At 40.0% G+C, this 27,783-nt stretch overlaps 1 protein-coding gene across 6 annotated transcripts in view; it reads left to right on the top strand.

The window, feature by feature from the left end:
* The window catches only part of ppip5k1a (diphosphoinositol pentakisphosphate kinase 1a), a 47,678-nt gene that overhangs the window by 7,277 nt on the left and 12,618 nt on the right, over positions 1-27,783 (top strand). For 3 of the 6 annotated variants that reach the window (XM_055231552.1, XM_055231557.1, XM_033985289.2), the window contains 22 exons: positions 3,410-3,495; positions 4,100-4,254; positions 4,469-4,570; positions 4,854-5,015; positions 7,308-7,429; positions 8,686-8,787; positions 9,097-9,183; positions 9,603-9,678; positions 11,104-11,213; positions 13,050-13,135; positions 14,686-14,811; positions 15,020-15,141; positions 15,599-15,781; positions 17,064-17,205; positions 17,720-17,943; positions 18,231-18,358; positions 19,362-19,476; positions 19,545-19,652; positions 20,086-20,508; positions 21,616-21,709; positions 22,485-22,610; positions 26,537-26,599. In XM_055231552.1, coding sequence (XP_055087527.1) covers positions 3,410-3,495; positions 4,100-4,254; positions 4,469-4,570; positions 4,854-5,015; positions 7,308-7,429; positions 8,686-8,787; positions 9,097-9,183; positions 9,603-9,678; positions 11,104-11,213; positions 13,050-13,135; positions 14,686-14,811; positions 15,020-15,141; positions 15,599-15,781; positions 17,064-17,205; positions 17,720-17,943; positions 18,231-18,358; positions 19,362-19,476; positions 19,545-19,652; positions 20,086-20,508; positions 21,616-21,709; positions 22,485-22,610; positions 26,537-26,599 — 2,942 coding nt within the window. The remainder of the gene's footprint in view (positions 1-3,409; positions 3,496-4,099; positions 4,255-4,468; positions 4,571-4,853; positions 5,016-7,307; positions 7,430-8,685; positions 8,788-9,096; positions 9,184-9,602; positions 9,679-11,103; positions 11,214-13,049; positions 13,136-14,685; positions 14,812-15,019; positions 15,142-15,598; positions 15,782-17,063; positions 17,206-17,719; positions 17,944-18,230; positions 18,359-19,361; positions 19,477-19,544; positions 19,653-20,085; positions 20,509-21,615; positions 21,710-22,484; positions 22,611-26,536; positions 26,600-27,783) is intronic. The other 3 variants (XM_033985297.2, XM_055231559.1, XM_033985306.2) reach the window with 2 other exon arrangements.

Raw genomic sequence — 27,783 nt, 5'->3', positions numbered from 1 at the left:
TACTCATTAAAACCGTGTCCGGAGCCCGGAAAATGGCAAATGAAGTAGTAAACACGCCCTGACAGGCCAGTGAGTGAATTTGAACTTGACAAGGTCTAATTGCCACCGAAGACAAAAAAAATAACAAAAGACGACTCGGTAGTGCCACCTCAAAATTTCATTTTCACTGGGCCAATAGGAGCATGACTCAGAAAAAAGTCAACGTAAAAATCTGAAACTCACGTCAAAAATGAGAACATTTCAGGATATGACAAAAATGATATTATGGCCCTGCCCTAAAACTTACAGGAAGTCGGCCATATTGGATCAAACCTGAGAATGACAAAAGCACACACCCTCGCATTTAGGACATCTTCACGCACAGTTTTCATCACATTTTGGGAATATTTCCAAAAAATATTGCTCTTTCACACATTTTTTGTTGAGAAAAAGCTAATACAGCGTTTATGCACATTTGTGAGCTGAACACAGTGATATGCAACTATCTCACAAAATGGCTATCTAGCGCCCTCTTCAAATTTCATTTTCAAAAATTCATAGAAGAATCAATTTGTCGTGGACTTGTGAAAAAATTCACAGGGGCCTTATTTGTGATGGGGCACAATATGAGAAAGTCACATGACTGTAGCTTTTATGGTTTAGGAGAAAAATAATGGATGGAAAAAAAATTCCATTATTATTACCGGTATTATTCTTTCTAGATAGAAGCCATTTTTGACCCCCTAAACATTAACGAAAAGTCAATTTTATTGGACCCAAAATTGAAGGTTGGTGAAAAATGTGTTATTTAGATGTTCAAAAAAACACATTTTTCAAAATGACTCAATAGTCCCTTCTCAAAAATAAAAATACATTATGGCAATGAGAGACCTTTTTCACCGTAGACAAATGAAATTTGGTACAACCATAGCACATGTCAAGACAAGTAAAAAAATTACATTATGACCCCCTAAACCCTACAGGAAGTCGGCCATTGTGGGCAGAACCCAATTTTTTCAAAATTTTAACTCACACATTTGAATTTTTTACGCCATGGATTTTTATTCAAGAAATTTGAAAATTGGTCAAAATGAATTAGATCCATGTGGGATTATAGGCTACTATCTTGAATTTTGCCATAGTCATAAAATGTAGGTGTGGCCAGCCTGCAAAAAAAAAGAAGCAATTTTTTAAAGTATTACATCGCGCGTAACTGAAACCTGCAGTGTCCTATTTTCCGGCATTAATATTTGTTTTGTGCAGAATGATGATCTGAACGCATTGATATACAATTTAGATAGCTGAGACATTACATTGCTCCACAGCACCCCCTTGAAATTTTGAATTGGACCCAAAAAAATTACTTTGTCAAAAACTTTTCAAATTTGTCATGTACATCTGTATTGCCATACTGAACAAAAAAGCCAACGAAAACATACCTCTATTTGGAACTGTGTTACCATGGGAAAGTCCAACATTTGTCATAGAAATACATGGCTTTTGGTTAACTGAGATGAAAAAAAAAAGTTTGTCATAGACCAGGGGTGGCAAACAAGTTAGGTACAAAGAGACAAAATTTTCAACCATAAGAGTCAAAGAGCCACACGATGCACTGACCTGCCAAGACAGACAGACACAGACACACACACACACACAATTACAACAATATTACTTCCCAAAATAACAGCAAGCATTGTACTTCTGTTCATTTCAAGATAAGTGTCCACCCTCAACACACACATCAAATGCAGCCTAGCCAGAGTTAACACAGCACCTACCCCAGAGGTCAGATACCCCCCACATACACACATAAACACACGCACACAGGCATCTCTTCCTCTCTCTCTTTCTCTCGCTCTATCAAACACACACACACACACACACACACACACACACACACACACACACACCCACACACACATTTGCTCTTTATCTTCATCTCTGTCTCTCTCTGACACACGCAAATACTGAACACACTTCAGAAACACATGTAGGGCCTGTATAATGTAAACTGATGGAATATTTTTAGTTTATTTTTTAAGTCTATTTTTTGAATTATTCTAAGCTATTTATCTATTACCGGTATGTTGTTTTATTGCATGTACCTTTTTCCTTCTGTTCTTTAACTGTGCGGTGCAATACTGGAATTTCCCCACTGTGGGACTAATAAAGGCTTATCTTATTTTATCTTATTAAAATATTAACACAAGCATAAGTCAGGTGTTATTTCCAAACCACATCACAGATTTTCTTACCTTGTTGGAGTGATGGGATGATAATCTCAGTGGGATTTTTTATTATCTGGAGCCAAGGTTTCAATTACATCCACAAAACTTTAAAAAACAAAGTTTTAAAAACTCTCCTTCGTTGTACGTTTTTTTAGCACAGGCAACTTTATAGGATGCAAGTGTCACAGTTTCTCCATGCTTGTTCAATTGCTGAAACATTTGAGACTTGAGACTGTCTTTTTACCTGGTTTTTCAAGGTGCTCAGTTTGTGCTTGCGTAGTTCAGAACCTTTGGGGAATTCCTTGTCCATATTAGCATGGAGAGGCTAAAATGAAGCTGAAGATTTGAAGCCTTGAAATGTGATATTGTAGTATTGCAGATTAAACAGAGTGATTTGCCATTCCATTCAATAAAAAAGTAATCATCTTCCCATTCTTCCAGAAATGTCCTGTGTTCATCCTCATATTTTTGTTTAGTTTTCCATTTTGCCATTTTGACTCGAGGGTAACAGTCTGCACGTGCATGAAATGTTTACTTATTTTCGCGGCATTAGACGTAACCCGCGCAGATGACCAGCGGTCACGTGTCAGACGCAGCGTAAAAAAAGCTGATAAATCAGTTTTTATATATTGTTTATTATTTGTTTTAATGAGCCCTGGTGGATTTGAATGTGTTTTAAGAGAGAAAAAACAAGTGAAACATGAGCCACAGTATATAGAAAATATGAAGAGGCAAAGAGCCGCATTCCTATTGGCAGAGAGCCGCATGCGGCTCGAGAGCCCCGTGTTCGCCACCCCTGTCATAGACCATTGAAATTTGTTACAAATATTCCACTTATCATACTGAACAAAAAAGTCAATGAAAACATACCTCTATTTCCAACCGTGCAGGTGTGAAAATGTCTGAATTGCACTCTTTGGAACAAATGGAGTAGTATTGCATAGACGCTGATGTGGGGGGAAAGGTGATCTAAACGCAGACGAGAGGCATGAACTTCGCTGTGCCATGAACCCTGCGGTCGCAAGGGGTGGCGAGGGCCTTTATCACTGCTTGCAGTTTTAATTATTATTATTATTATCATTATTATTATTTAATACTAATGCAGTACTATATACAGGACAGGTACTACCATAGTATTACTACTGGTCCTACTTCAGTCTAGGTTCAGTCCTGGTTCAGTTCGGTTTCTCTTGTGTTTTCAGGAGAGAGGTTTACAGGATTCTGCAGGAGGAGGGCATAGACCTTCCTCGATATGCTGTACTGAACCGAGACCCAGACCATCCTGAAGGTATGACTTTTGACACCAGGTGTAGGGCTACACTGTGGATGACCTTTGACCCCAGGTTTAGGGGCTACACCGTGTAAATGATCTGATCTGATGTCTGTGTAGTTTATTCTGCTGGACTGAACTTGATCTTTATCTGTTGAGAGGAGTGTCTTTCTAATGCACTGTTTTATTTTTTATACCACACTGAAACAGAACCCTCACTCATCCTATATGCCTGCTTTAGTCCTGCTTTAGTCCTGCTTTAGTCCTGCTTTAGTCCTGCTTTACTCCTGCTTTACTCCTGCTTTACTCCTGCTTTACTCCTGCTTTAGTTGTGCTTTAGTCCTGCTTTACTCCTGCTTTAGTTGTGCTTTAGTCCTGCTTTAGTCCTGGCTCAGTCCTAGTTTAGCCCCAGGTTTAGTTCTGGTTAAGCTCATTTTTAAAGGAACTGTATATGTCCTGTGTTTTACACTTTTATAAATGTTCTACAACGACAACTGAACAAAAATCAAAGTCTTACATACCATTCGTTTAAAGCTGGTTCAGTCCTGGTTCAGTGCTGGTTCAGTCCTGGTTCAGTCCTGGTTCAGTCCTGGTTCAGTCCTGGTTCTGGTATCTTCTTTAGAGTGCAGTCTGGTGGAGGGGGAGGACCATGTGGAGGTGAATGGTGAGATCTTCCAGAAGCCATTTGTAGAGAAGCCTGTCTGTGCTGAAGACCACAATGTGTACATCTACTACCCCACATCTGCAGGAGGAGGCAGCCAGAGACTCTTCAGGAAGGTACTGCTCCTCCTCCGCTCTTCTGCTCCTTCTCTGGTCCTCTACTTCCCCTCTTTACCTTGCTTCTCCTCTTTCCCCGCTCCTCTGCCCCTCTGCTCCTCTCCTCCTCCGCCACTTTCTTCTGCCACTTTCCTCTGCCGCTTTGACCCTCTCCTCTGCTGCTCTGTCCCTCTATTTTGCTCCTCTGACCCTCTCCTCTGCTCTTCTGTCTCAGATCGGCAGTCGTAGCAGTGTGTATTCCCCTGAAAGCAGTGTGAGGAAGACTGGCTCCTACATCTATGAAGAGTTCATGCCCACAGATGGAACCGACGTTAAGGTACAAAGACAACTGACAAGAATGGCAATAGTGATTAGGTTAACAGTGTCACATTTTAAACCCATCTGTTTTCCTGGAGACACAGGGATGGTATCTGACACACTGGGAGGGCATCTGGGCTACAAAAATTTCAGTACATGTTTGTATAGGTCTAAACTACAGGGTTAGCAGCTTATGCACAGAATAGGACCCCATGGACACACAGGGAGGGTATCTCACACACAAAGAAGGCATCTAACACACAGGATATTTTGTCAAACTCCTGCCTGTACCTGTGTTTCAGGTATACACAGTGGGACCAGACTACGCCCACGCTGAGGCTCGGAAGTCTCCCGCTCTGGATGGGAAGGTGGAGCGTGACAGTGAGGGCAAAGAGGTGCGGTACCCGGTCATGCTCAGCGCTATGGAGAAGCTGGTGGCACGCAAAGTCTGCTTGGCCTTCAAGGTAACATTAGGAACTCAGCTCTGCTCCAAATGCTGTTAGGGCTGCAAGATTAATCACAACCGAAATTGCAATTTGAATGGAGCAAATGGCAAAGGCTGCAATTTTTTTAATTAAAAATTTTTTTTTTAAGTACCAACAATTTCTCGACAAGCAACCAAATCATCTGTCTTATTCTGCATGAAAACAGCTAACCCTGTAGTATAGATATGTACAAACATGTTCTGATTTTATTCTTTTTGTCTTCTGGGTGTGTTTAAAATTAACTTCGAACTAGCGATGCATGTCCCAAAGCCCTAAAGTAACCAAATTAACTGTTCCAAAACCTAACCCTAATCCTAAATATAGCCTTAACCTGTAAACAATATATAGGGCAAACATAAACATTTGCTTAAAAAAAAAAAAAAAAGAATGCCAAGTTTCCTGTTTAGCTTCTTCCATTTTCTAATAATTGCTCCATTAGTGGATCTTTTTTCACCAAGCTGCTTGGTAATTGCCCCATAGCCCTTTCCAGCTTTGTGGAGGTCTACAATTTTGTCTCTTGTGCATTTTGACAGTTCTTTGGTCTTGGCTATGTTAGTAGTTGGAGGCCGTGTCTCGATTCGCCAAATGCACCTTTTGAAGGTACCCTTCGAAGTACTCCTCGAAGTATAGTTTGAAGCTTCCGGTCGAGAATGTGTACTCCTCAGTGTAGCCACCATCTTGCTGAAGTGGGACAGGCCTACACCACGGACCGCACCTCCACCGCTGTCTTTGAGCGTATGATACGTACATTACGTACTTTATTTTGAATTATTTATTATTTAATAGAAGAAAAGTCAAGATGTCGTCATCGCAGCCGTTTCTTTCTGCTTAGATTGAATATCAATAGGCAAATATAAGTTTCAAGGTGATTTTTTTTCTCAATTGTAGCTACTTCATAACTTTAACAAAATATACCTTGTGAAAATGTAATAACAGAGACAGAGGAAACAATATAATTTTTACATTCATAGTCTATAAACCAGAGAACACTGATTAGTTGTACATATAGTGGGATATTGCAGTTTAACGATTTGGTATTTTGGCCAGTGGCTACACCACTTTAATAACAGTAGAGAGCGCTGTTTCCCTTCTATGCCGTGCCAGTTCTTTTCATCTTATTATTGTAAAGTATTTTCTAGCAGTGCAGTGCTACATCAAACTAGTATCTTGATTTACTAACACGAAGGTAAATGACACGTGCCCACCAGGGGGTGCAGACCTATGGAATGTACCTGAACTCATGAAGATTTTGTGCACGTCTCAGGACTCTCTTCTATTCTTTCCTGAGAGTCCGTTGCTTCATTGTTCACATTACCTGTGTGGAATTCATTAAACCCTTCTGACTTTACGTTGCAGTCTCAACAATAGAAACATAGATTCTTACATTATTCTTATTGCAATAATAATTTATAATGATAATAATGTCTCTTATTGTCTAGCAATTACTGCACATCCCTTTATTCCATGTAACTCCCCTCCTTTTTAATCATCAAACACACGGCCTGTACAGATCTATATTCAGATTTAACAGTTTCGTGAGGTAAACCAGTACGAACATTTGAATGTGCATTGCGCAGCGGACTCCATTTTCTTCTCTTTTTTGCGTAGTCGCGGTGCATGATTGGATATAGAAGTGCGTGAAGTGTGCATGGATGCACGCTTCGGTTACGTCCGATCTCCATGGAAACGGTGGAAAGGGCAGGGCAGGTTTGTCGGGCGCATTCAGTCAGGTGCATTGAACTGGGACAGCCCTTGTCACGCTGGAAATTACGTAACTGCCCTTCAACGCACACTTTCAGTGGTGATTCTAAGGCCATTTTGGCTTGGTCTTACTGATTGTATGGGGTGGACAGGTGTCTTTATGCAGCTAATGACCTCAAACAGGTGCTTCTTATTTAGGATAATAAGTGGAGTGGAGGTGGACTTTTTAAAGGTGGACTAACAGGTCTTTGAGGGTCAGAATTGTAGCTGATAGACAGGTGTTCAAATACTTATTTGCAGCAGTAACATACAAATAAATTATTTAAAAAATAATACAATGTGATTTCCAGATTTTTTTTTGATTATGTCTCTCACAGTGGACATGCACCTAAGATGAAAATTTTAGACCCCTCCATGATTTCTAAGTGGGAGAACTTGCAAAATCCCAGAGTGTTCAAATACTTATTTGCCTCACTGTATATACAGTCTATGGACAGGGGGTGAATGCTCCAGATCTGAGTCTGGTCAGGAGTACCTCGCTGGAGGGTGACTGTGCTCTTTATTTTTCAGCAAACTGTATGTGGGTTTGACCTGCTCAGAGCCAATGGACACTCGTACGTTTGTGATGTGAACGGATTCAGCTTTGTCAAAAACTCTATGAAGTACTATGATGACTGTGCCAAGATATTGGGGTAAAGTACTACTGCTACTAATATACTGGGGTAAATACAAGATACTGGGGTTAAGTACTACCGCTACTAATATACTAGGGTAAAGTACTACAGCTATAAATATACTCGGGTAAATTACTAAATTACTTATATACGGGGTAAAGTACTACTACTACTAATATACTGGAGAAAATACAAGATACTGGCGTAAAGTACTCCTGCTACTAATATACAGGGGTAAATACAAGATACTCGGGTAAAGTACTGCCACTACTAATATACTGTGGTAAATACAAAATACTGGGGTAAAGTACTACCACTTCTTATATACTGGGGTATATACAGAGGCAAAGTACAGGGTATCCATAAAGTCTCTTTACAGTTAAAAAAATGTATTACAAAGGTAATTGATCAGACATCTTAATCAGAGTTATCTGTTGTACTCGGTTGTTTCTAGAAATTTTTTAAAAACATTGAATACACCTCTATATCAGCACCATTAGTATCAAGACGGTACCCTTTCTTGCCATGTTCCCTGTAGCTTTATTTCATTAGTGGTTGCAGTCGCATCTGTTATCTTTTGCTTTATTTCGGTAATGTCCCATAGATTTGTTCGATACGTGATATCTTTAAAATAGCCCCATAGAAAGAAATCCAGACGTGTGATATCTGGTAAATGTGGTTGTCATGGAATTGGTCCATCCCTTCCGATCCAGTGGTCTAGAAATGTTTGAGGAACTCATGAACATGCAGACCCCAATGTAGTGGAGCTTGGTTGAAGCTCCTGCAGTTGTGGTACCACATATTCAGTCAAAAGGTCAAGGTAGACATTTACAGTAATTGATCTCTCGTGGAAGAAAAAATGACCAATAATTTGATTGCACATGTGATTAAAAAAACTTTTCTAACCACTGAGTACAATAGAACAGATCAAATGAATATATCTTATCACTTGCCTTTGTAATTACATTTAGACACCCTGTACTGCTACTACTAATCTACTAGGGTCAAACATTTATTCATTTATTTGGTTTATTTACAGTACAGTACATCAATCAGTATTTCTGTAAATGTACCAGAATTAGCCAGAGAGATTATTTTTTATCTGTAGTCCCAAATAAGATAAGATAAGCCTTTATTGCGTCCACATGGAGAAATGCGTCTTTTAGTTCACCAGGAATTTCTTTAGTCAGCTACAGCCCTAATAAATATATAAATAGATGAATGGATGAGTTTATAAATAGATCAAAAGTTTAAGTGGACTTTATATTTTACAGAAACCTGGTGATGCGAGAGCTGGCTCCTCAGTTCCAAATCCCCTGGTCCATCCCCACAGAGGCAGAAGATATCCCCATAGTGCCCACTACATCAGGGACCATGTGAGAACTAAACCAAGACTGGACCAGGATTGGACTAGGACTAACGTTGGATCAGAACTAAACCAGCACTGGGATCTGGACTGAATCCAGACTAAACCAGGACTACACCTGGACTACTCCAGTCCTGGTTCAGTTGCTTTAGTAATTGAACAAGGACTAAACCAGCATTGCACTAGGACTAAAGCAGGAATAACGCAGGACTAACGCAGGACTGGACCTGGGCTAAAGCAGGACTGGACCAGGACTGGATCGTGACAAAATCAGGACTGGACCGCAGACTGAACTAGGTCTAAACTGTTTGTGTTGCAGGATGGAGCTGAGATGCGTGATTGCTGTGATACGTCATGGAGACCGGACACCCAAACAGAAGATGAAGATGGAAGTCCGGAACCCTATGTATGTACCACAGTCTGAACCCTGGTCTGAACTCAGGTCTGAATCTGGGTCTGGACTCTGGTCTGGACTCTGGTCTGAACTCTAGTCTGAACTCTGGTCTGGACTGTGAATTAGGTCTGTCATGATAACACATTTTGAAACACGATATATTGCTACAGAGGAATATAACGATAAATGATCATATTGAAAGTACTTTATGCTATTGACACCAAGCCAGTAATCCCAGTAAACCATTTTTTAAATAAAATGGATAGTATTTATAGTATAATGATAGTATCATTTAAACACCTGATCTGCAACAAATAAACAGCAGAATCGATCAATAATTAGCCATAGAAGTTATGTACTCAACCCTCTACAGCTCAAGTCTTACATTAATTGTTGATTTATGTTGATTGTTTTGTTCTTTTATATTCCAGGTTTTTCGATCTGTTTGAGAAATACGGAGGATATAAAACAGGAAAACTGAAGCTGAAAAAGCCGAAACAGCTGCAGGTTTGTGAGGATGTCTCTGATACTGTCCTGTTCAGTTTAACCCCGGTCTCTTTGAAAGAAACCTCCAAGCACAAGATCCACAAATGTTGAACCTTATCATTATTTATTTGCCTTCACAAACTTGTCATTAATCTTAGAGCTTAAAGTCATTTCAGGGGGGATTGAATAATGGCACCACTTTTGGAAGCTATTGTGGAAAAAAATAATTTTGTTTGTTTATAGTAACAGAGAAGACGTTGAACTTTGTGCCCATTTTTTTTTTTTTTATGTGGTTAGGCCCAGTTATTACAGAGATATTAACTATAAACCAGGTCAACAAATCTGCAACTTGACAGTTAAAATGCATATAACAGGTTTTGATGATTCTCTAATTTCTGCGTAAGTTGGTGGGATAATACCTCTTGTAAATAAGCAGAAACACATTTTTTCTGATACTTTAAACATGATTTCATCAAAATAAGCGTGTTTTCTTATCATTTTATTTTTTAAATGATATTTTTTGTGCCTATTGGAGGAGATTTGACGTACTCTACAACATTTGTTGTAACAACTAGGTAACAGTTATGGAATTCCCTAATGTGCTGTCATGATTTCCAACTAAAAAGTAAAATTTGAAACTTAAAATATTGGCGAACAGGGAAAAAAATCTTAAATATAATGACTTTGTTAACTGTGTTTTTGTGAAATGAGCAGTCCAACCTCTCATAGGCACTTTAAAAAGCAAATTCCACCATAGAAAGCTGACCTGTCTTCTAGATCAGGTTAAACTACAGGGATTCTGCATTGTGTTGATGCCGTGGGATTATGAACTTGAATGAATACTTGGTCCATTTTATTTCCACACGTAATCAATTACTGCAAATGTCTACCTTGACCTTTTTACTGAATATGTGGCACCACAACTGCAGGACCTTCAACCAGCCATCATACTTTGCAGCTGATGTCATCAACATTCCCTTTGTGTGTTACTGTAGGCACTTCTCTGCCAGGCTATGTTACTCAAGTTAGTCTTTAATCTAAGCTTTGTTTTAACATAATTTGACCACAAAGAAGAACAGTTGATCTGATTTGTGCTCTTAAACAAGTCTCTCTCACATAGCATTACAGTCACAAGCTAGCTAGCATTAGCTAACAGTTTTTCAGTTAGTCACTCTCAACTTTTTTTTGAAAATGAAACACCTAAACAGGACCAGGAATGCTTGTATTGATCACATGTTTCTGAAAATGTGTATAAGTGTAGTTTAAGTCCCGTTTGTATTTTAAGTTTCCAGACTATTTAAAAACTTTTTTGGCAGTCTTTGCTAATGTGTGCAGTGTGTCTCCATGGTAGCTGCAGAACATTCCATCATAGAGATACATGTAGAACACCTCCAGCATGATGCCACTGCAAAGTATCAATTGTGTTATCTCTCATCTGTGCTGCAGGAGGTGCTGGACATCACGCGGCAGCTGCTAGCAGACCTGGGTGCACTGGTTGACTGTGAGATCGAGGAGAAAAAGTCCAAACTGGAACAGCTCAAAACTGTGCTGGAAATGTGAGAAAGATCTTTTTAAAGTTACACTGTGTAGCTTTTCTGGTGTGCTGGATCCTCCTGCTTGTCTCTATCCAGATTAGGTCTGTAATTGGACTAAAGATATGTCCTGCTGATCGATTAGTCAACTAAAAAGGGGGTGTGTTAAAAACTCTCAAAACTATTCCATATCTTTGTGTATGTGACCCAAACTGCACTCACAAGACTATACCTGTACCGGAGTTCATGCAAAAACTACTGTTTATGCAGAAAAAAGAACTAGGAAGCAATGTATTCATATCCAGATTTAACTTGTGAATCATGAGTTTAAGCTGACGTTTTACATATAAATACCAAAATATACCAAATCTTCAGCTTCAACTTCTCCTTTCTGCTATTTTCCCCTATATAAATCTAAACAAAATGATGAATTGACTAATACAAATTTTGGCTGACTGAGACTCTATTGATTAAAGGATTAAGAGCCTGCTGCCCTAGTCTAGATGTCATTTTTTGGCTGGAATTTAAATTATCTATAATGCATTGATTAAATTTCTAGCATGCTTGTGCGTATGTGGTTTACGAAGTTTAAAGAGCTTAGATTACACTATTTTCTGATCTTTGTTATAATGTTGTTGTTTTTTCTTTAATCAAAAACATACCTGGAGTTGTGTTTGTATTGACTATTCAAATCTGACTATGCTTCCACATAAGGAGGTTTAAATAGGAGCTAAGCACAGCCTGAAGGCAAACTGGCCAAGATAAAATGAGAAGTGCATAGCAGACCGCTTCAGTGAGAAGAGTGACCAAGGAAACTGATAATGTTAAAGAAGGACAAACTGTGTAATAGTTGGATGACGCCATAACCGTAGAGAAATGTCAAGAATGAACTGCATGAGTCTTTGCTAAGATTATGCAGGAGATGCAAAATTCCACAATACACCGCTTCATGACATCATAAGGTGGAACAGAGCATTTTGAGCTTTGGAGATGTAGACAGACTAATAATAAAGGGTTACTCAAACATGTCAATGAAACAAAACACAACTTCGGGTATCTTTTTGAGAAGGTAACCACATTATAACATGGCTTAAAGCTCACATAATTCAATTTTGCATAATATAAGGCCTTTAATGTCATATCCCAGAACATTCTAGGAGACAAGGTGGCTGTGAACCCTCCATTTTCTATACATATTTTAGCATGTGAGCTGTTTGCTCATTTATGTTTGTCCTAGGGCTGAACAATTTGGGAGAAAATATCTAATTGTGATTTTTCTGACAAACATTATGAATCTGTTTAGATTTATGATTTATGTTTTAACAACAGGGCTTTGTTCAAAGTTCACATTTTAAACACGTCCAGAAGAATTGACAAAAAGACTGAAATCTGAACTGACAAACTTATAGAAGAATCACATTTCAGAACATGGTTGTACAGATCCAAACTACAGGGCTAACCATTTTTATGTAGAATAAGACCCCATGGAGACACGGGGAGGGCATCTGGGACATTTCAGGACATTTCAGGACAGGGTTAGCAGTTTTTTTATGCTGAATAAGACAGAAGATTTTGTTTCTGGGGGAAATGATGGTGCTTCAAAAATGTGTCTTTTTTGTGTCCATTCAAATTGAGATTAATCTTGCAGCTCTACTTTGTTCCATATCTCTGAGCCATCCTTTATCACTAGCTAGACAGAATATCTTGGTATTGTATTGTACTTTTCCTGTGTATTCAGTGTTATGTGTGCTTATACTGTATGTTTGCTCTTAACTCTCATGTGAAGCACTTTGGTCAGCTGAAGGTGTTGTAAATGTGCTTTATAAATAAACTTGAATTGACCCTGTGACGTGTGCGCAGGTACGGACATTTCTCTGGCATCAACAGAAAAGTACAGCTCACGTATCTGCCCCACGGACAGCCCAAGACCTCCAGCGAAGAGGAGGGTGAGAACACGCATACTACATATGTGTTGTACTGTCTGTGTAATTCTTCAATCGTCCAGGTCTGATCCATAGCAAAAGCCGAAGTTAAATCTGTCAACTGGACAAAACGTTGTAGATGTGAAGACGTTTCGCTGCTCATCCAAGCTGCTTCAGTTCTGGTCAGATTGCTGGTGGACACTGCCTTATGTCTATCTGAAGGGAGGAGCTAACTACACTGAAACTGTAAACATTATCTATAACTCTATCCTCAGAGCCAAAGCAAACAAAAAAATCTAAGAGAACAATAGTGTGAGCCAATAGGGCCATTAAGGCTGAAACTGGAGACAATAGCTGTTCACAGTTTCAGTTTAATGTTTAACTTCGGATTTTGCTATGTGATGTACTGTTACAGTGAAGGTAAGACACCAATGCCATAGACTGTATAAAGAAGTGGACTAAGGATGTGCTGACACTAGCCCAATCAAACCGTGCCCACACATGGATAACCCTAAAGCCCAGACATGGCCTTTGGCGTGGTCAGGACTTTGGCCTTGTTGGAGGAGTGGGGCCAAAGCACGGCATGATAGCTCATGTACATGCAAACACACAATTTATGTTTATGAGCCCTGTCTTGTGCGGAGAGGATAGACAAAGTGAATGAACTCTGCTCCAAAACTCACTCTGAAATCTGTGCTCATCTTCAGTAAGAAATGTGACAGACAGAATGTTGCTGTTCTTATTTTATCCGCTAAAGTCATATCACTGCTCTGCGATAAGTAAACAAACAGCACCATGTGACCATAGGCCAGGGGTGTCAAACACTTTTTCACCAAGGGCCACATCAGCAAAATAGCTGCCGTCAAAGGGCCAGATGTAAAATAAATCTAACACCTTTTTTAACTTGTTAATTAACTGTTTGTGTATTTATGACTTATTCAAGATACTAATATTGCATATACAGTTGCCTAGATGTAAAAATGTGTAACTGTGTATCTCCTGATAAAATGACATTTTAAGACAATCATATGTTTTAATTTACCCCGTCGACGGCCACATAAAATTATGTGGAGGGCCACATTTGGCCCCCGGGCCTTGAGTTTGACACATGTGCCATAGGCCATAGAACCCTATGCAATCATGCTTAAGCACGGCACGGTTCAAAAGTCCTAGTGTGAGTGTGACATCACCCACAGCGTTCGGCTCCAACTGAAATTCATAGTTATGGGGCATCTGATTGGTCTGTTATTAATGTTCACATCTTTATTTAGGGACAAAATATTGAGATAAAAACCCCATGATCATGTGGAGTGGGTTAAAACCAACATTTTAAGATCAGAATGACAAGGCTGATAGCAGCAGTTACATAGAGAGGGACCACGTTTTTTGTTTTTAAATTAATTTCACACCACTAAAAGGAGAGAGAGTGTGAGATAGATTCAATAAATAAAGTCAATAAGTGAAATGTTACAGATTTTCCAGACAACCTCATTGTCTGGCAAATCCAGTTGGTTCCATTCGCAAATCTAATCAAACACTTGTATCACTGTGTTTTTCTATTGTTTCTCTTTCAGACACACGTAAAGAGGGCCCCTCACTGCTGTTGGTCCTGAAGTGGGGGGGGGAGCTGACGCCTGCAGGCCGAGTCCAGGCAGAGGAGCTGGGACGGGCCTTTCGCTGCATGTACCCTGGAGGACAAGGTACAGGAGAGCCTCTGAGGCGGAGGGAGGGCATCTGAAACACGGGGAGGGCATTTGACACACATAAACCCTAAGAGGCCACTGCTGTTGTGAGTTTGGGCTTTACAAAAATGTATTGAATCTGACACAGAGATACAGAGGATGGGAGGGCATCTGACACAAAGGGATACAGAGAATGGGAGTGCATCTGACATGTTCTCTACTGTAGGAGACTATGCTGGGTTCCCTGGTTGTGGGCTCCTTAGACTCCATAGCACCTACAGACACGACCTGAAGATCTACGCCTCCGACGAAGGACGGGTCCAGATGACAGCGGCTGCATTTGCCAAGGTTAGACCAGGTTTTATCCTGTTTTATTCCTATTTTAGACCAGATTGAGGTGTGTTTTAGTCCTCTTTTTGACCTGGTTTAAACCTGATTTAGTCCTGGTTTAGACCTAGTTTAGACCTGGTTTAGTCCTGTTTTAGACCCTGTTTTTAGACCCTGTTTTAGACCTGTTTTAGACCTGGTTTAAACCTGGTTTAGTCCTGGTTTAGACCTAGTTTAGACCTGGTTTAGTCCTTTTTTAGACCCTGTTTTAGACCTGTTTTAGACCTGGTTTAAACCTGGTTTAGTCCTAGTTTAGACCTGGTTTAGTCCTTTTTTAGACCCTGTTTTAGACCTGTTTTAGACCTGGTTTAGGCCTGGTTTAGTCCTGGTTAAGTAGTGCTTTGCTCCTGTTTTAGTTCTGTTTTAGTACTGTTTTAGTCCTGTTTAGACTTGGCTCAGACCTGGTTTTGGTTTGTAGGGTCTTCTGGCTTTGGAAGGGGAGCTGACTCCGATCCTGGTGCAGATGGTGAAGAGCGCAAACATGAACGGCCTTTTGGACAATGACTGTGACTCACTGAGCGGCTGTCAGCACCGAGTAAAGGCTCGACTCCACGAAATACTACAGAGAGACCGAGGGTTTACAGAGGAAGATTATGACAGGGTACAGTCAAATATCACATCACAAATATTGATATTTTGCAGCTAATTTTAAGTTTTATTGAAGCCACCACTCTGCCTGTTTATTTTCCTTATGTCTCTGTGTCCCGCTTCCTCCCTCTTGTCACTCAAAGCAGTGCCGTAGCAGACTGCTGCTGCTGCTTCTCTCATCCACTGTCACACAGTGACCCACTGGAATATGTAGATAGCTAGCATTAGCCAGTAGTTTTTCAGTTAGTCACTCTCACCTTTTTTGTTTAAAATTAAACTCTTAAACAGTTTAAGAGGACCATTAGTGCTCATATTGGTCACAGACTCCTGAAAATGTGTTGTTTAAATTCATTTCATGTTTTTTCTTGAGTTTTCAGGCCATCTTAAAACTTTTTTAACAGTGTTTGCTAATATGTGCATTGTGCCACCAATATGTGCATTGTGCCACTAAGGTAACTGCTGAACATTCCACCATAAAGATACATGTGGAACAACCCTGATGTCCTGCATAGTATCAATACAACACAATACAGAACACACTCGTGAGTAAAGACCCAACTGCACAGGATCAGAGACTGAGGATTCACAGAGGAGGACTTTACTTGGGGCGGTGTAACATACAGAAGCTATTTTTCCTGGACACAGCAGCAGTCTGGAGAGATTTATAAAATAATTGTTCTTTGTGCGGTCCCACAGTTTCAGTGTAATATGACAGGCTCTCTGTAAGTCACTTGCTCAAAATATGTATCACACCTCCCCATGTAGAGTGTAAACAAGGCGTATGGAGGATAATGAGAGGGAGAGCAGTGTAATGCTTTACAAAGGACTGTGTAATGCTTTTGGATGAGGAAGAATGACAAATTTTTTGATGAAAAAAATCTAAGTGATGTATTGCTACAGGGAAATATTGCGATAAACAATAATATTGAAACTACTGTATGCCCCAATACAATAACAAGAATGCAAGATAATCCCAGTAAACCGTTTTTAGACAGAATCATTAAAAGGTAAATAAATATCAGAATGAACCAATAATTAACTATAGAATGTATTTATTCAACCCTCTGTAGCTCAATTGGAATTGCATTAAAACCAAAAAATTACCCCACATCTCTCCAAATCTACAAGAAATTGTACACACAGTAAATATTGAGTCCCAAATATTTTTCCAGCTTTTATATATTGAACAAAAAAGTACATTTATTAATTATCGTGACAGGCCTACAGACCAGCCTGTCTGTTTTTTGAATATTTTGTTCCTCTAAAATACTGATATTTGTCATGTGGTACTGCAGCTGGCACCCACCAACAGTGCATCTCTGCTGAACTCCATGAAGCTGGTGGAGAACCCAGTACAGACCTGTGACCGAGTATATGCCCTGATCCAGAGTCTGACCGCACAGATACGCACACGCATGGAGGACCCCACCTCTGCAGGTACTTTCATCTCACCCCACAGGGTACTCTCACAAAGCACCCTCACAGAGCACCCTCACATCAACAGATACCCCGACCTCACATCAATAGGCACTATAACATCTACAGGTACTATTAACTCAGCAGGTACTCTCACAGAGCACCCTCACATCAACAGGTACTATACCATCTACAGGTATTATTACCTCACCTCAATAGGTACACTCACAGAGCACTCTCACAGAGCACTTTCACAACAACAGATACCTTCACAGAGCTGGTGCTGGTTCTGTTGTTTCCCTCTAAAAAGCATTTTGACACCAGTTTAACTGAAACCAGTCTGAGGAGGAGTCTGCTGATGTTGCAGAGATGGTCTAACCCGGTCTAAACCAAATCTAATCCCAGTTTAAACCAAGATTTATCCTGGTCTTTACCTGGTCTTATTCCAGACTAACGCTGGTCTAAACCAGGTCTTACCCAGGTCTTTTTCCCGGCCTAACCCTGGTGTAACCCAGGTCTTTGTCTTGTATTTCAGATCTGCAGCTGTACCACTCTGAGTCCTTGGAGCTCATGCTGCAGAGATGGTCCAAACTGGAGCGAGACTTTCGGATGAAGAATGGTCGCTATGACATAAGTAAAATCCCTGATATCTACGACTGTGTGAAATACGACGTCATCCACAACTCCACTCTGGGCCTGGAGGATACACTGGAGCTATTCAGACTGAGCAGGGCGCTGGCTGACATAGTCATACCACAGGTAAAGTACATGTACAGGTAACAATCATGTGCAGGTAATTTGAAGGAACACTCTTCTTGTTGTCCTTGTTTTACATGAGTTGTCTGTTGTTATGATGATTTCATTGGACATGGAATCATGTACAGATTTAGTATAACTAAGTATTCTTCTCTCTGTCTGTTTGATCATTGGGAATTGTGCTGCCTCTTGGCCGGGACAATCTTGGAAAAAATATTTTTTTTATTTTTAATCTCAGTGAGATTCTCCGGATTTAATAAATTGAAATAAAAATAAAATGTGTGTTTCAGGAGTACGGTATCAGTAAAGCAGAGAAACTGGACATCGCCTACGCATACTGCCTTCCACTGGTCCGAAAGATTCAAATGGACCTGCAGCGGACGCATGAGGACGAGTCTGTCAACAAACTGCACCCACTGTGAGTTAGACCTGGCTTAGTCCTGGGTTAGACCTGATTTAGTCTTGGGTTATTCCAGCTTTAGTCCTGCTTTAGCCCTGCTTTAGCCCTGGTTTAGCCCTGGTTTAGCCTTGGTTTAGCCTTGGTTTAGCCCTGGTTTAGCCCTGGTTTAGCCCTGGCTTAGTCCTGGTTCAGTCCTGGTTCACTCTTGGTTTAGGCATGGTTTAGTCCTGGTTCAGTCCTGGCTCAGTCCTAGGTTAGTGTTGAGTTATGCTGCATTCCAGTGGTCCTCGGAGGTCAAAACTCGAAGCTCGGAATGACGTCATGTCCGAGTTCAATATTGGATGCCAGCTCCTGTTGCCAAGATCGAAAAGTAATGACTAGACCATTACAATAAAAATTCAATAATAGGAAAATGCTAAAATGAGCCATATTGAGTATCTCAAGTCTTTAGAAATTTGGTAATTGTTACTATAGTAACAGTTAATAAAGCAATGTTTGAGAGGGAATTTGTGTTTTTGTTGGCATTAGCCTTGTGTAACTATTAGCTTAATAGAGCATAACAGCCCATTTATAACAGGAGAGGCTCAGTGTGCAGGAACAAGCTCACAGAAGCGGGTGTGCTGGAGGAGCAACTAAAGGGTTTTTAATTTTAACCACATGTAGAGTGCAGACATGTTGAGTTTTCTAACATGGCAACTCGATTTTTTACTTGGTAACTCAGAGAACATTTCAAAGTCAGAGATCATGGTGCGTTCCAGTCGTCATTCGGGACATTCAAGTCGGAACTTGGAAAATCCAACCTCCAAGGATGACGCCCCATCAGAATGTCCCATTAGTCCTGGATTAGTTTATTTCTGGTTTAGTCCTGGCTTTGGATCTGGTTTTATTCAGCTTCAGCTGTGGTTTAGTCTGTTTCCATCACCACCATTCACCATTCCAGTTCATTTGTTTTAACATCACACATAATTAAAAGGTGTATATATTTGTATTTGAGTTGTGGTCTTGTGATCTTTCTGCTCAGATATTCTCGTGGGGTGATGTCTCCAGGTCGGCACGTTAGAACGCGCCTGTACTTCACCTCTGAGAGTCACGTACACTCACTGCTCTCGCTCTTCAGATATGGAGGCCTGCTCGATGTGAGTTATAACACACAGGACCCTCTGATTGTGAATGGAGAGTGCTTAACCCTCCTGATGTATTACAGGAGGAAAAAGACCAGCAGTGGAAAAGGGCCATGGATTACCTAAGCGCAGTGTCAGAGCTCAACTACATGACACAGATCGTCATCATGCTGTACGAGGACAACAACAAGGTGAGAAACCTGTCTGCTGTAGCTATAATCTATGACACCCGTGAATCATTGTTATAATTTGGACCTTTTAAATACCAATATTGATCTAAAACAGCTTAATAGAAGAAACAAGTCTGCTGACTCTACATTAGAACAATGTAGAGACACAACAAAGTGCCGCATGCTGTCGTCTCCTCTTATGGATAGTTGCACATCACACTAGTGAGCAGTGCAATTTTAATTTTTTCATTTGTACCAAAATGACTACACGATGTTGCCAAATCTGACATGTATCACCGTTTTACGATAATAAAATTGGAGAACGAAGTAAGTACAGAGCAGTGAACCTGTACCGGTGGAGATCGGAGCAATGACATTTTGAATACAGGAAAATAAAGATATATAAAGATATAGATATTGATAATATGATTTATATTTCTGTATTCTTCATTAGGACCTTACATCAGAGGAGCGCTTCCACGTGGAGCTTCACTTCAGCCCCGGGGTGAAGGGGGTTGAGGAGGAGGACAACCCACCCATGGGCTTCGGGTTCAGGCCTGCGTCAGCGGAAGTTGCCCAGCAGGTGGAGGCCGTGCAGCCCGGAGGAGGGAACTTTGGCCTGGGCAGGAGGAGGCACCCATCGCCCCTGCTCCAGAATGGCCCCAAGCACACGGACAGTCTGGAGGACCTGACTTCAGACAAGCCCAGGAAAGGAGCCGATCGCCTGGGAGACGAGGTGGACAAAACTGGGGAGGGAGGAGGGTCCATAGAGGGGGGAGAAAGGAGCGAGACTGACCGCCATGTTCCTCTTTCTGAGCCAATCAGCATCCAGAGGAAGTCCCCTCTCATCCGCAACCACAAGACCGGATCTATGGAGGTAAGAGCGCCCCTAATGCATGTGACGATAAACTATTAAACTATACACTAACACAACCATAAGGATTTATGGAGGTAAGAACACACCTAAGCTGAGATGTCCTCACACATGGATCTCTGTAGTTTTAACAGAAGTTCTTGCTGTTTGACCTGAGATGTTTATTTGGATTCTCTGACTTATAGAGATAGTTTCAACAGGGGTCATCGATCGCAAAAACAGTGTCCAGAAAATTAAACCAAATTAAACCAGGTTTAAAATGGGACTTAACATGGACTACACCAGATTAAACAAGGACTTAAATATGACTAAACATGGGCTGAACCAAGACTAAAACCAGGACTAAAACTAGATCTAAACCATAGGCTTGTCACAAATTTTGAAGCACAATACATTGCTACAGAGCTATATTGTAATAAACGATAATATTGAAACTACTTTATGCCATTAATACAATAACAATAAAGCAAGCCATTCACAGTTAACAATTGTCTGTATGTACAGTATCATTTAAGGGCACGAGCTGCAACAAATAAATAGCAGGATGAAACAATAATTAGCCATAGAAAATATTTTTTCTACCTTCAAGAGCAATTTTTTTCTGTATCACAACAAAAATAACAAAAATCTCCTCATTATTGCAAAGAAAATGTTCCCAGAATGAATATTTAGCCCCAAAATATATATATCAGCTATAATTTATTGAACAATAAGTCAACATAGTATTTATTGTGACATGCATACTAAACCATGACTGAAACCAAATTAAACCAGGTCTAAAAGTAGAACTAAACATGCACTAAACCGGGATTAAAACCAGGACTAAAACTAGATCTAAACCATGTCTAAACCAGTTCTGAAACCCAATAAAATGACGTCTAAACCAGGAGTAAAACAAGATCAATGCAAGGTCAAAACCAAATTAAACTAGATCTAAGATGGGACTAAACCAGGACTGAAACCAAAAACTTGGTTTAAACATTTTGACTCCCATCCAGAAGCCATTTTCAAATGTAAAATGGCTTCTCGTTAGAGTCTCTACAATGAACCACGCCTGCACAAATGAGGGATTACATTGGATTACACTATCTTCTTGCTGTCTTGTTTTAGGTTTTGTCAGAGACCTCCTCGTCCAAAGGGGGCAGTTATCGTTTGTTCTCACTGTGCTCGCGTCAGTCTCCTGAGATGAAGCAGAGTGGCCTCGGTAAGTAATCCCATCCCCCGCTCAGGTGTGGACCAATCACGGAGAGGAAGGGATGCAGGCTTTGTTCTGATTGGACCAGCTCTCTGCTCTTCTCTGAGTCGCTCACTGGGTTTTTATTCACGTCCTCAAAAGTCAAGCCAGTGTCCAAGTTTGGACCTGGTTTAGGGCTGGTTTGGACCTGGTTTGGACTTGGTTTGACCTAGTTTAATCCAGAGTTAAGCCTTTGTTTACATACTAGTTTAGTTTTTGGTTAGAGCTGTTTTAGACCTCTTTTAATCTGGTTTCAGACCTGGTTTAGACCTAGTTTTTGTCCTGGTTTAGATCTAGATTTAGTCCTGGTTTAGACCTGTCTTGGACCTGGTTTAGACCTGGTTTTAGAGACCCTGGTTTAGCCCTGGTTTAGTCCTTGTTTTAAATATTAAACTTGGTTTAATCGGCTTTCCAACATGTTTTACACCTAGTTTTGTCTGATGTAGAACTGGTTGTAATCCTGGTTTTAGTCCTGGATTCAGCCTAGTTATAGTCCTTGTTTTAGTTCATGTTTAGTCCTATTTTCGACCTGGTTTAACCTGGATTCAAACCCTGATTAGACCTTGCTCCATCCTGCTTTAGTCCTGGTTTAGACCTGTTTAAGTCCTTTAGTGTGGATCTAAACCCAGTGATGAGCGATGACTCTTTGCATGCCTGTCCTCCTTTCCTCTCTTGTCTCCGCGTCTCCTCTGTCCTTTGTGGGAGGGGCCTGTTTCTGCTCTGACTAACACAGCGCCCCCTGCAGGCTCTCAGTGCGCAGGACTCTTCAGCACCACTGTCCTCGGAGGCTCCTCTAGCGCCCCCAACCTGCAGGACTACGCACGTGCACACCGCAAAAAATACTCATCCGCCTCGCTGTCCTACAAAGACGGTACGTAACTCACCGCTCGCCCCACACGCACTCAACGGGCTGCACCAGAGGACCCTCAAAATCTCTTTAATCTGCACCAGAACTAAGCCAGAACTAAACCAGAACTAAACCAAAATTAAACCACAACTAAAACAGAGCCATAGACTCTATATAGAAGTGGACTAAGGAGAGCTATACTGTTCGGCTCCCGCCAAATGAAGCCAATTGCCAGATTAACCAGTTAATAATCCAAGCACGTGTATCATAGCAACCAAAGAGTCAATCAGGAGCAAGGTTGAAGGTACAGTGGTTCCTCGCTATATCGCGGTTCACCTTTTGTGTTTCGCAGATTTTTTCACGGCAATTTTGCACGCTTTTTTACAGCGTATGAATGCGCATTATGTTCTGCGTCCTGATTGGATAAGGGACTGTAGACCTTTGTCAATCAATCTATCTCTTCCGTGTCACTCTCCTATACAGTACACATTCTGTTTGCCAAATTTACATAAAGGTTCGATTGACACTACAGCGGAGCGGCACCAGGATGAAGAGGCACAGTCAAAGGAACTGTAAAATGTGTGTGAGTCACTTTTAATTAATTAAACAAGAGAGAAATGTGAGAAAATGTTAATGCCTGTCTGAGAAAAGTGCATAAAGTGTGCGGTGAGGGGTTTCGCCACCTTAAAACATATATAATAATTGTTAAAAAAAATAAAATAACGCTGACTACTTTACGGATTTTGCCTATTGAGGATTATTTTTTAGAATGTAACCCCTGCGATAAACGAGAAACCGCTGTACTCACTTAGCAACACTGTCAGTGAAACCTGTTGCTAACCTGTTACTAGCGGGGGCAACCTCACGGAAAGAAATCGTTTAATTTGTCTGTTATTAAGGTTTACATCTTGATTTAGGGACAAAATTGTGAAATAAAAATGGAGTGTAGAGCAGGTTAAAACGAACATTTTAAGGTCAGAATGTTGAGCCTGAAAGCAGTAGTGAGAGAGAGAGATGGCCACATTTTTTCAATAGAAAGTGAGTGTATGGAGCCAAATCGTGCCCACCTGTTTGGAACACAACGGCTGGCAAGTTATATGCGGATATGTCCATCTGTATATACAGGCTATGACCAGATCTAAACCTGGATTTAACTTGGACTAAAGTCCGCTCTAAACCAAGCTAAATATATAGAGTGACTAAAAACCTAAAACCAAACTTTTGTAATATTTTTTGTTGTCTTTCAATGATAATGAGATAATTTGGCCCCGCAGAAATGTACCAACTTACATGGTACCATTAAATGATGTTTGTGAAATGCACTGTAAAATAAGATGCAAAAAACAGGTTAAAATGACTAATAATAATAACTTTGCATTTTTGAGAATGGAGAAATAATTGGAAGTGTTTCTTATTTCAGGCTTTATTTTTAAGAATTAATTTACATTTTTCCAGTGGAAATAAGAATATACTTTATATACACAATATATTTATCTATCTGGATTCATTTTGCTGACCAGTCCAAGCAAGATTGGTTAACCTCAGTCTCATTCTGACCAACAGACAGTGTTCCATTGAAGCTACATGACACTATTTCTGCAATTCCCTCATTCCGAAATGGTGGCCCTGCTTTTTACAGATGCAACCGAACCGATGCAACTTCAAAAACAACTATCTCAAATTTATTCAAACTGCTTGAATTTGAAATATTGATTTGAGAACATTTTCATGAGTCAAAGGAGGAAAAGTAAATAGATTTTTGCATACATGTTACACTTGAAATAAAAATGAAACAACTTTATACTTTTTTTTCTATTTGCAAAATACACTCAAGTTAATGTAAAAAAAAAAAAATAGGTAAAAAGCCGATAATAAATATTATAGCTTTCAGTGCCAAAATGTCCCCCTGAGTAACTGTAATTTCTGCATAAAAACTCCTATAAAATCCGAATCCAAAATGAGATAAAAAATTCTGACATTTCATTGTTGTTAATCTGGATTGGCGCTTGTGTGTCAAGGGAAGGGACTCTGAGAGAGTTTTTACAGATGATGACTCTTTTAGCCAATTCCAGCCTACACTCAGAAACCTCAAAGGCCTGGGCCATTTACATAGTCGTATTGTAATCGTATCCGTTATCTGGTCTGTTTAGACTGAAAGACGTATGAAAAGAGCTTTTTTTAAGACAAAGACAGTGGCATTATTAAATCAAAATGTCAAATAAGAATAAACTATTTCTCATTTTCACCAATAATACATTTATTCATAAATATTCTCTATTTAGAAGCTTTCAGTCACCATATTTTAACCTCAAGTTGGTTAGAAATGTATTTAAATTGTATAATAGAAACTCTCATTTGAGTAGTCAACCAATCAAAAAATGAATCACTACCTAGTGGATTAAAATAATCCTTACCAATTAAGGATTATTTTACAGCCTTAGATGGTATGAAGAAGTGGAGTGTGATATCACCCACAGCGTTCGGCTCCAAATGAAGCTCATCAAGGCTAGCAGTTATAGCGGCTAGTCTGGAGCCCGGTTCCCCATTTAGAATTCAGACCGAAGTAACATCACAACAAATGACCGTCAAGAGCAAGGTTGTTGAAGGTAATGCCCCTTTAGCAGGAGGTGGAATCACGTCCATGCACACTTCCTATTTGGATTGTGGTGGCTAGCAGGTTAACTGTGTCCATTCATATATACAGTCTATGGTTTCAACCCTACTCCAGATCAGAAGCAGGATTAGACTTTGGATCAGCCCTGGTCGTGTCATGTGATTTCTCCCCCCTCCTCATCGCTCGCCATGATTAGGCCTGTCATGATTTGAACACATTTTCAAGTGTGATTTATTGCTGAAGAAAATATAAGCACAATTTTGAAACTAGTATGCCACTGAGACAATAACTACAGCAGGATCATCCCTCAAAACTATCCTAAATGTACAATAAATAGCAGAATGAAACACTAGTAGTATGTTTATAAATCATAGAAGTTATTTATTCAACCTTCTACAGCTGCAATCTTATGATAGTCCTGAAAAATAACAAGAACTGTCCCACTAGTACCAAAGCAAAGTACCCACAATAAAGATTTATTCCCAAAAAATGATTGTTCCATTTGTCATGTATTGAATGATAAGTCGATATCGTGACAGGCCTAGACCGTGACTCGGGTTTAGTCGTGCAGTGAATGCCGCCATGTTTGAGTGGGAGAGTGTAGCTACTGGCGTCATTGCCCAATTTGGCACTGTTTTTTCCATTGAGCATGTCCGGAGCCCCAGGTACATTGGTGCGTGGTTGCTATAGTAACCGTACTTTGGAGAACTGCTTTATTAATAAATACTTAAGTCTGTGAAAATTCATTTTTTAAACAATAAAGGTTCAGTAAAACTGAGAACTTTGAGGATTCTACTCAAATCCCGTTGTTTTTGTTTCTGTTTCAAAGAATGAACTCTGTGAAAGAGGCACGCTTTGATATGAATATATTTAAGATGAGACACTTGTGACAGCAGCCACAAACACGGGATAAACATGTTTTAAACAGTTAAACGCATTACATTAAAAAGGGACAAATAGGGCAATGACAGCTGCCATGTTTGTATGAGAGACCGCCATGTTTGCGTGGGAGCATGTTGGGACCATCCTCACATGTCCTCTAACATCACTGTATGTTCAGTTTTATCTTTCTTCACTGCATGAGTCGGTCGTGTCGTGTGGCGCCCCCAGTGTCTTCACACAGCCTTTTTTTTATCATTTTATTTCATTTTGGGTAATTTTTTTATTTTTTATTTTTATCTCGTGGCAAACCAAATCAAGGACTGTCCATGACCTTACGACCTCATTTAAAATAGAACCAGGAAGTAGGCCACTCCATCCATGCCCACCTGACCAGTCACCTGACCCGAGCGCCGCAGCTGATTGGTTGGTAACTCCAGACCTGTGTTTTTTGCAGAGTTGTTGTCTATGCCGGCAGTAAAGCGATTTTCTGTGTCGTTTGCAAAGTATCCGACCAATGGTACGTCTCTACAGTTTATCCCTCCTCTGTCTGCATGAACCTTTCCAAACATGTTTATACTTTTGGATTAATTTCTCATTATTTTTGTTGTTTTATCGCTGGGTTTTTTTTTTCACATTTTTGGCGTTTTCTAACCCATTCACTCATCACGGGGTTCCGACATCATCGCTCGAATGCAGCCTCCTTGTCTCCTCGTTTCCTTTTCTCATTTCTCTTCTCCCTCCTTCCTCTGGTCATTCAGAACGGAAACAAAATGTCTGCCATGTTTTGAAATGTGCCTGTGGTTTAAGATATGCTCGTGTGATTGGTCGGTGTCTGTGAGGGTGTCTCTGTGCTGCTCTGATTGGTGGGTTCTGGTTTTATAAATGTGCATCTAAACTTGTACTATTTTAATTGATTAGAAATGTTGTTTTCTTTATCTAATTAGCTGTACTGCACACAGCACAAGATCACAGCATTCTATAAGCTAATAATATTTAATACAGACGAAAGTGGCTAAAATCAATATTGTTCAAATACAGATTTTGTTGTTATACATACATTATTGAGTTCTTGGGTCAAGTCACTAATAGAAATGATCAGGTTCAACATCTGTGAATCCCCCTTTTGTATATTTCATAACAAAGTACATTGTGATCAAGGAAATCTTGCTCTTGCCCCCTATCTGAGAGTATCACATCACATTCTACAAACTGAAAACCACCAAAAGCCCTGTTTGAAAATAAAAACTAATAAAAAGTGACGACTAGAGTCTCTCATGTCATGTGCCGGGAAAGACGTACAAAGGCAGAAACTGCTGCCAGGACCATGTATTTCATGGTGCTCATTAACATACTCATTATTAATACAGCCTATACTGGTCTTAAGTTTTTATCAGTGATATAATTTACTTCAAAAGTAACACTTCACAAATATGACTCTTGCTGACTTGTTAACAAAAGAAAATTGTAAATACTATACACTGTATACACAATATTCAATAATGAGACTGAAGAGTATTTTGAATATGAGCTTAAATTATATTTCCAACATAGGGTGGGTTTAGAGCTCATGTGTTTGTTGCTATGGAGGTACAATGTTCACGTTAGCTGTAGCGCCACTAAGCACTGTAGCACTTAGTGGTGCTCTTCCTCTGAACTCTCGCCTCCTGAGATAAAAAAATATATATATATAAATATACAATA

Source organism: Periophthalmus magnuspinnatus, chromosome 3 (genome assembly GCF_009829125.3).
Source record: "Periophthalmus magnuspinnatus isolate fPerMag1 chromosome 3, fPerMag1.2.pri, whole genome shotgun sequence".
In the NCBI taxonomy this organism is placed as follows: Eukaryota; Metazoa; Chordata; class Actinopteri; order Gobiiformes; family Gobiidae; genus Periophthalmus; species Periophthalmus magnuspinnatus.
This window is presented reverse-complemented; position numbering and strand designations above follow the sequence as displayed.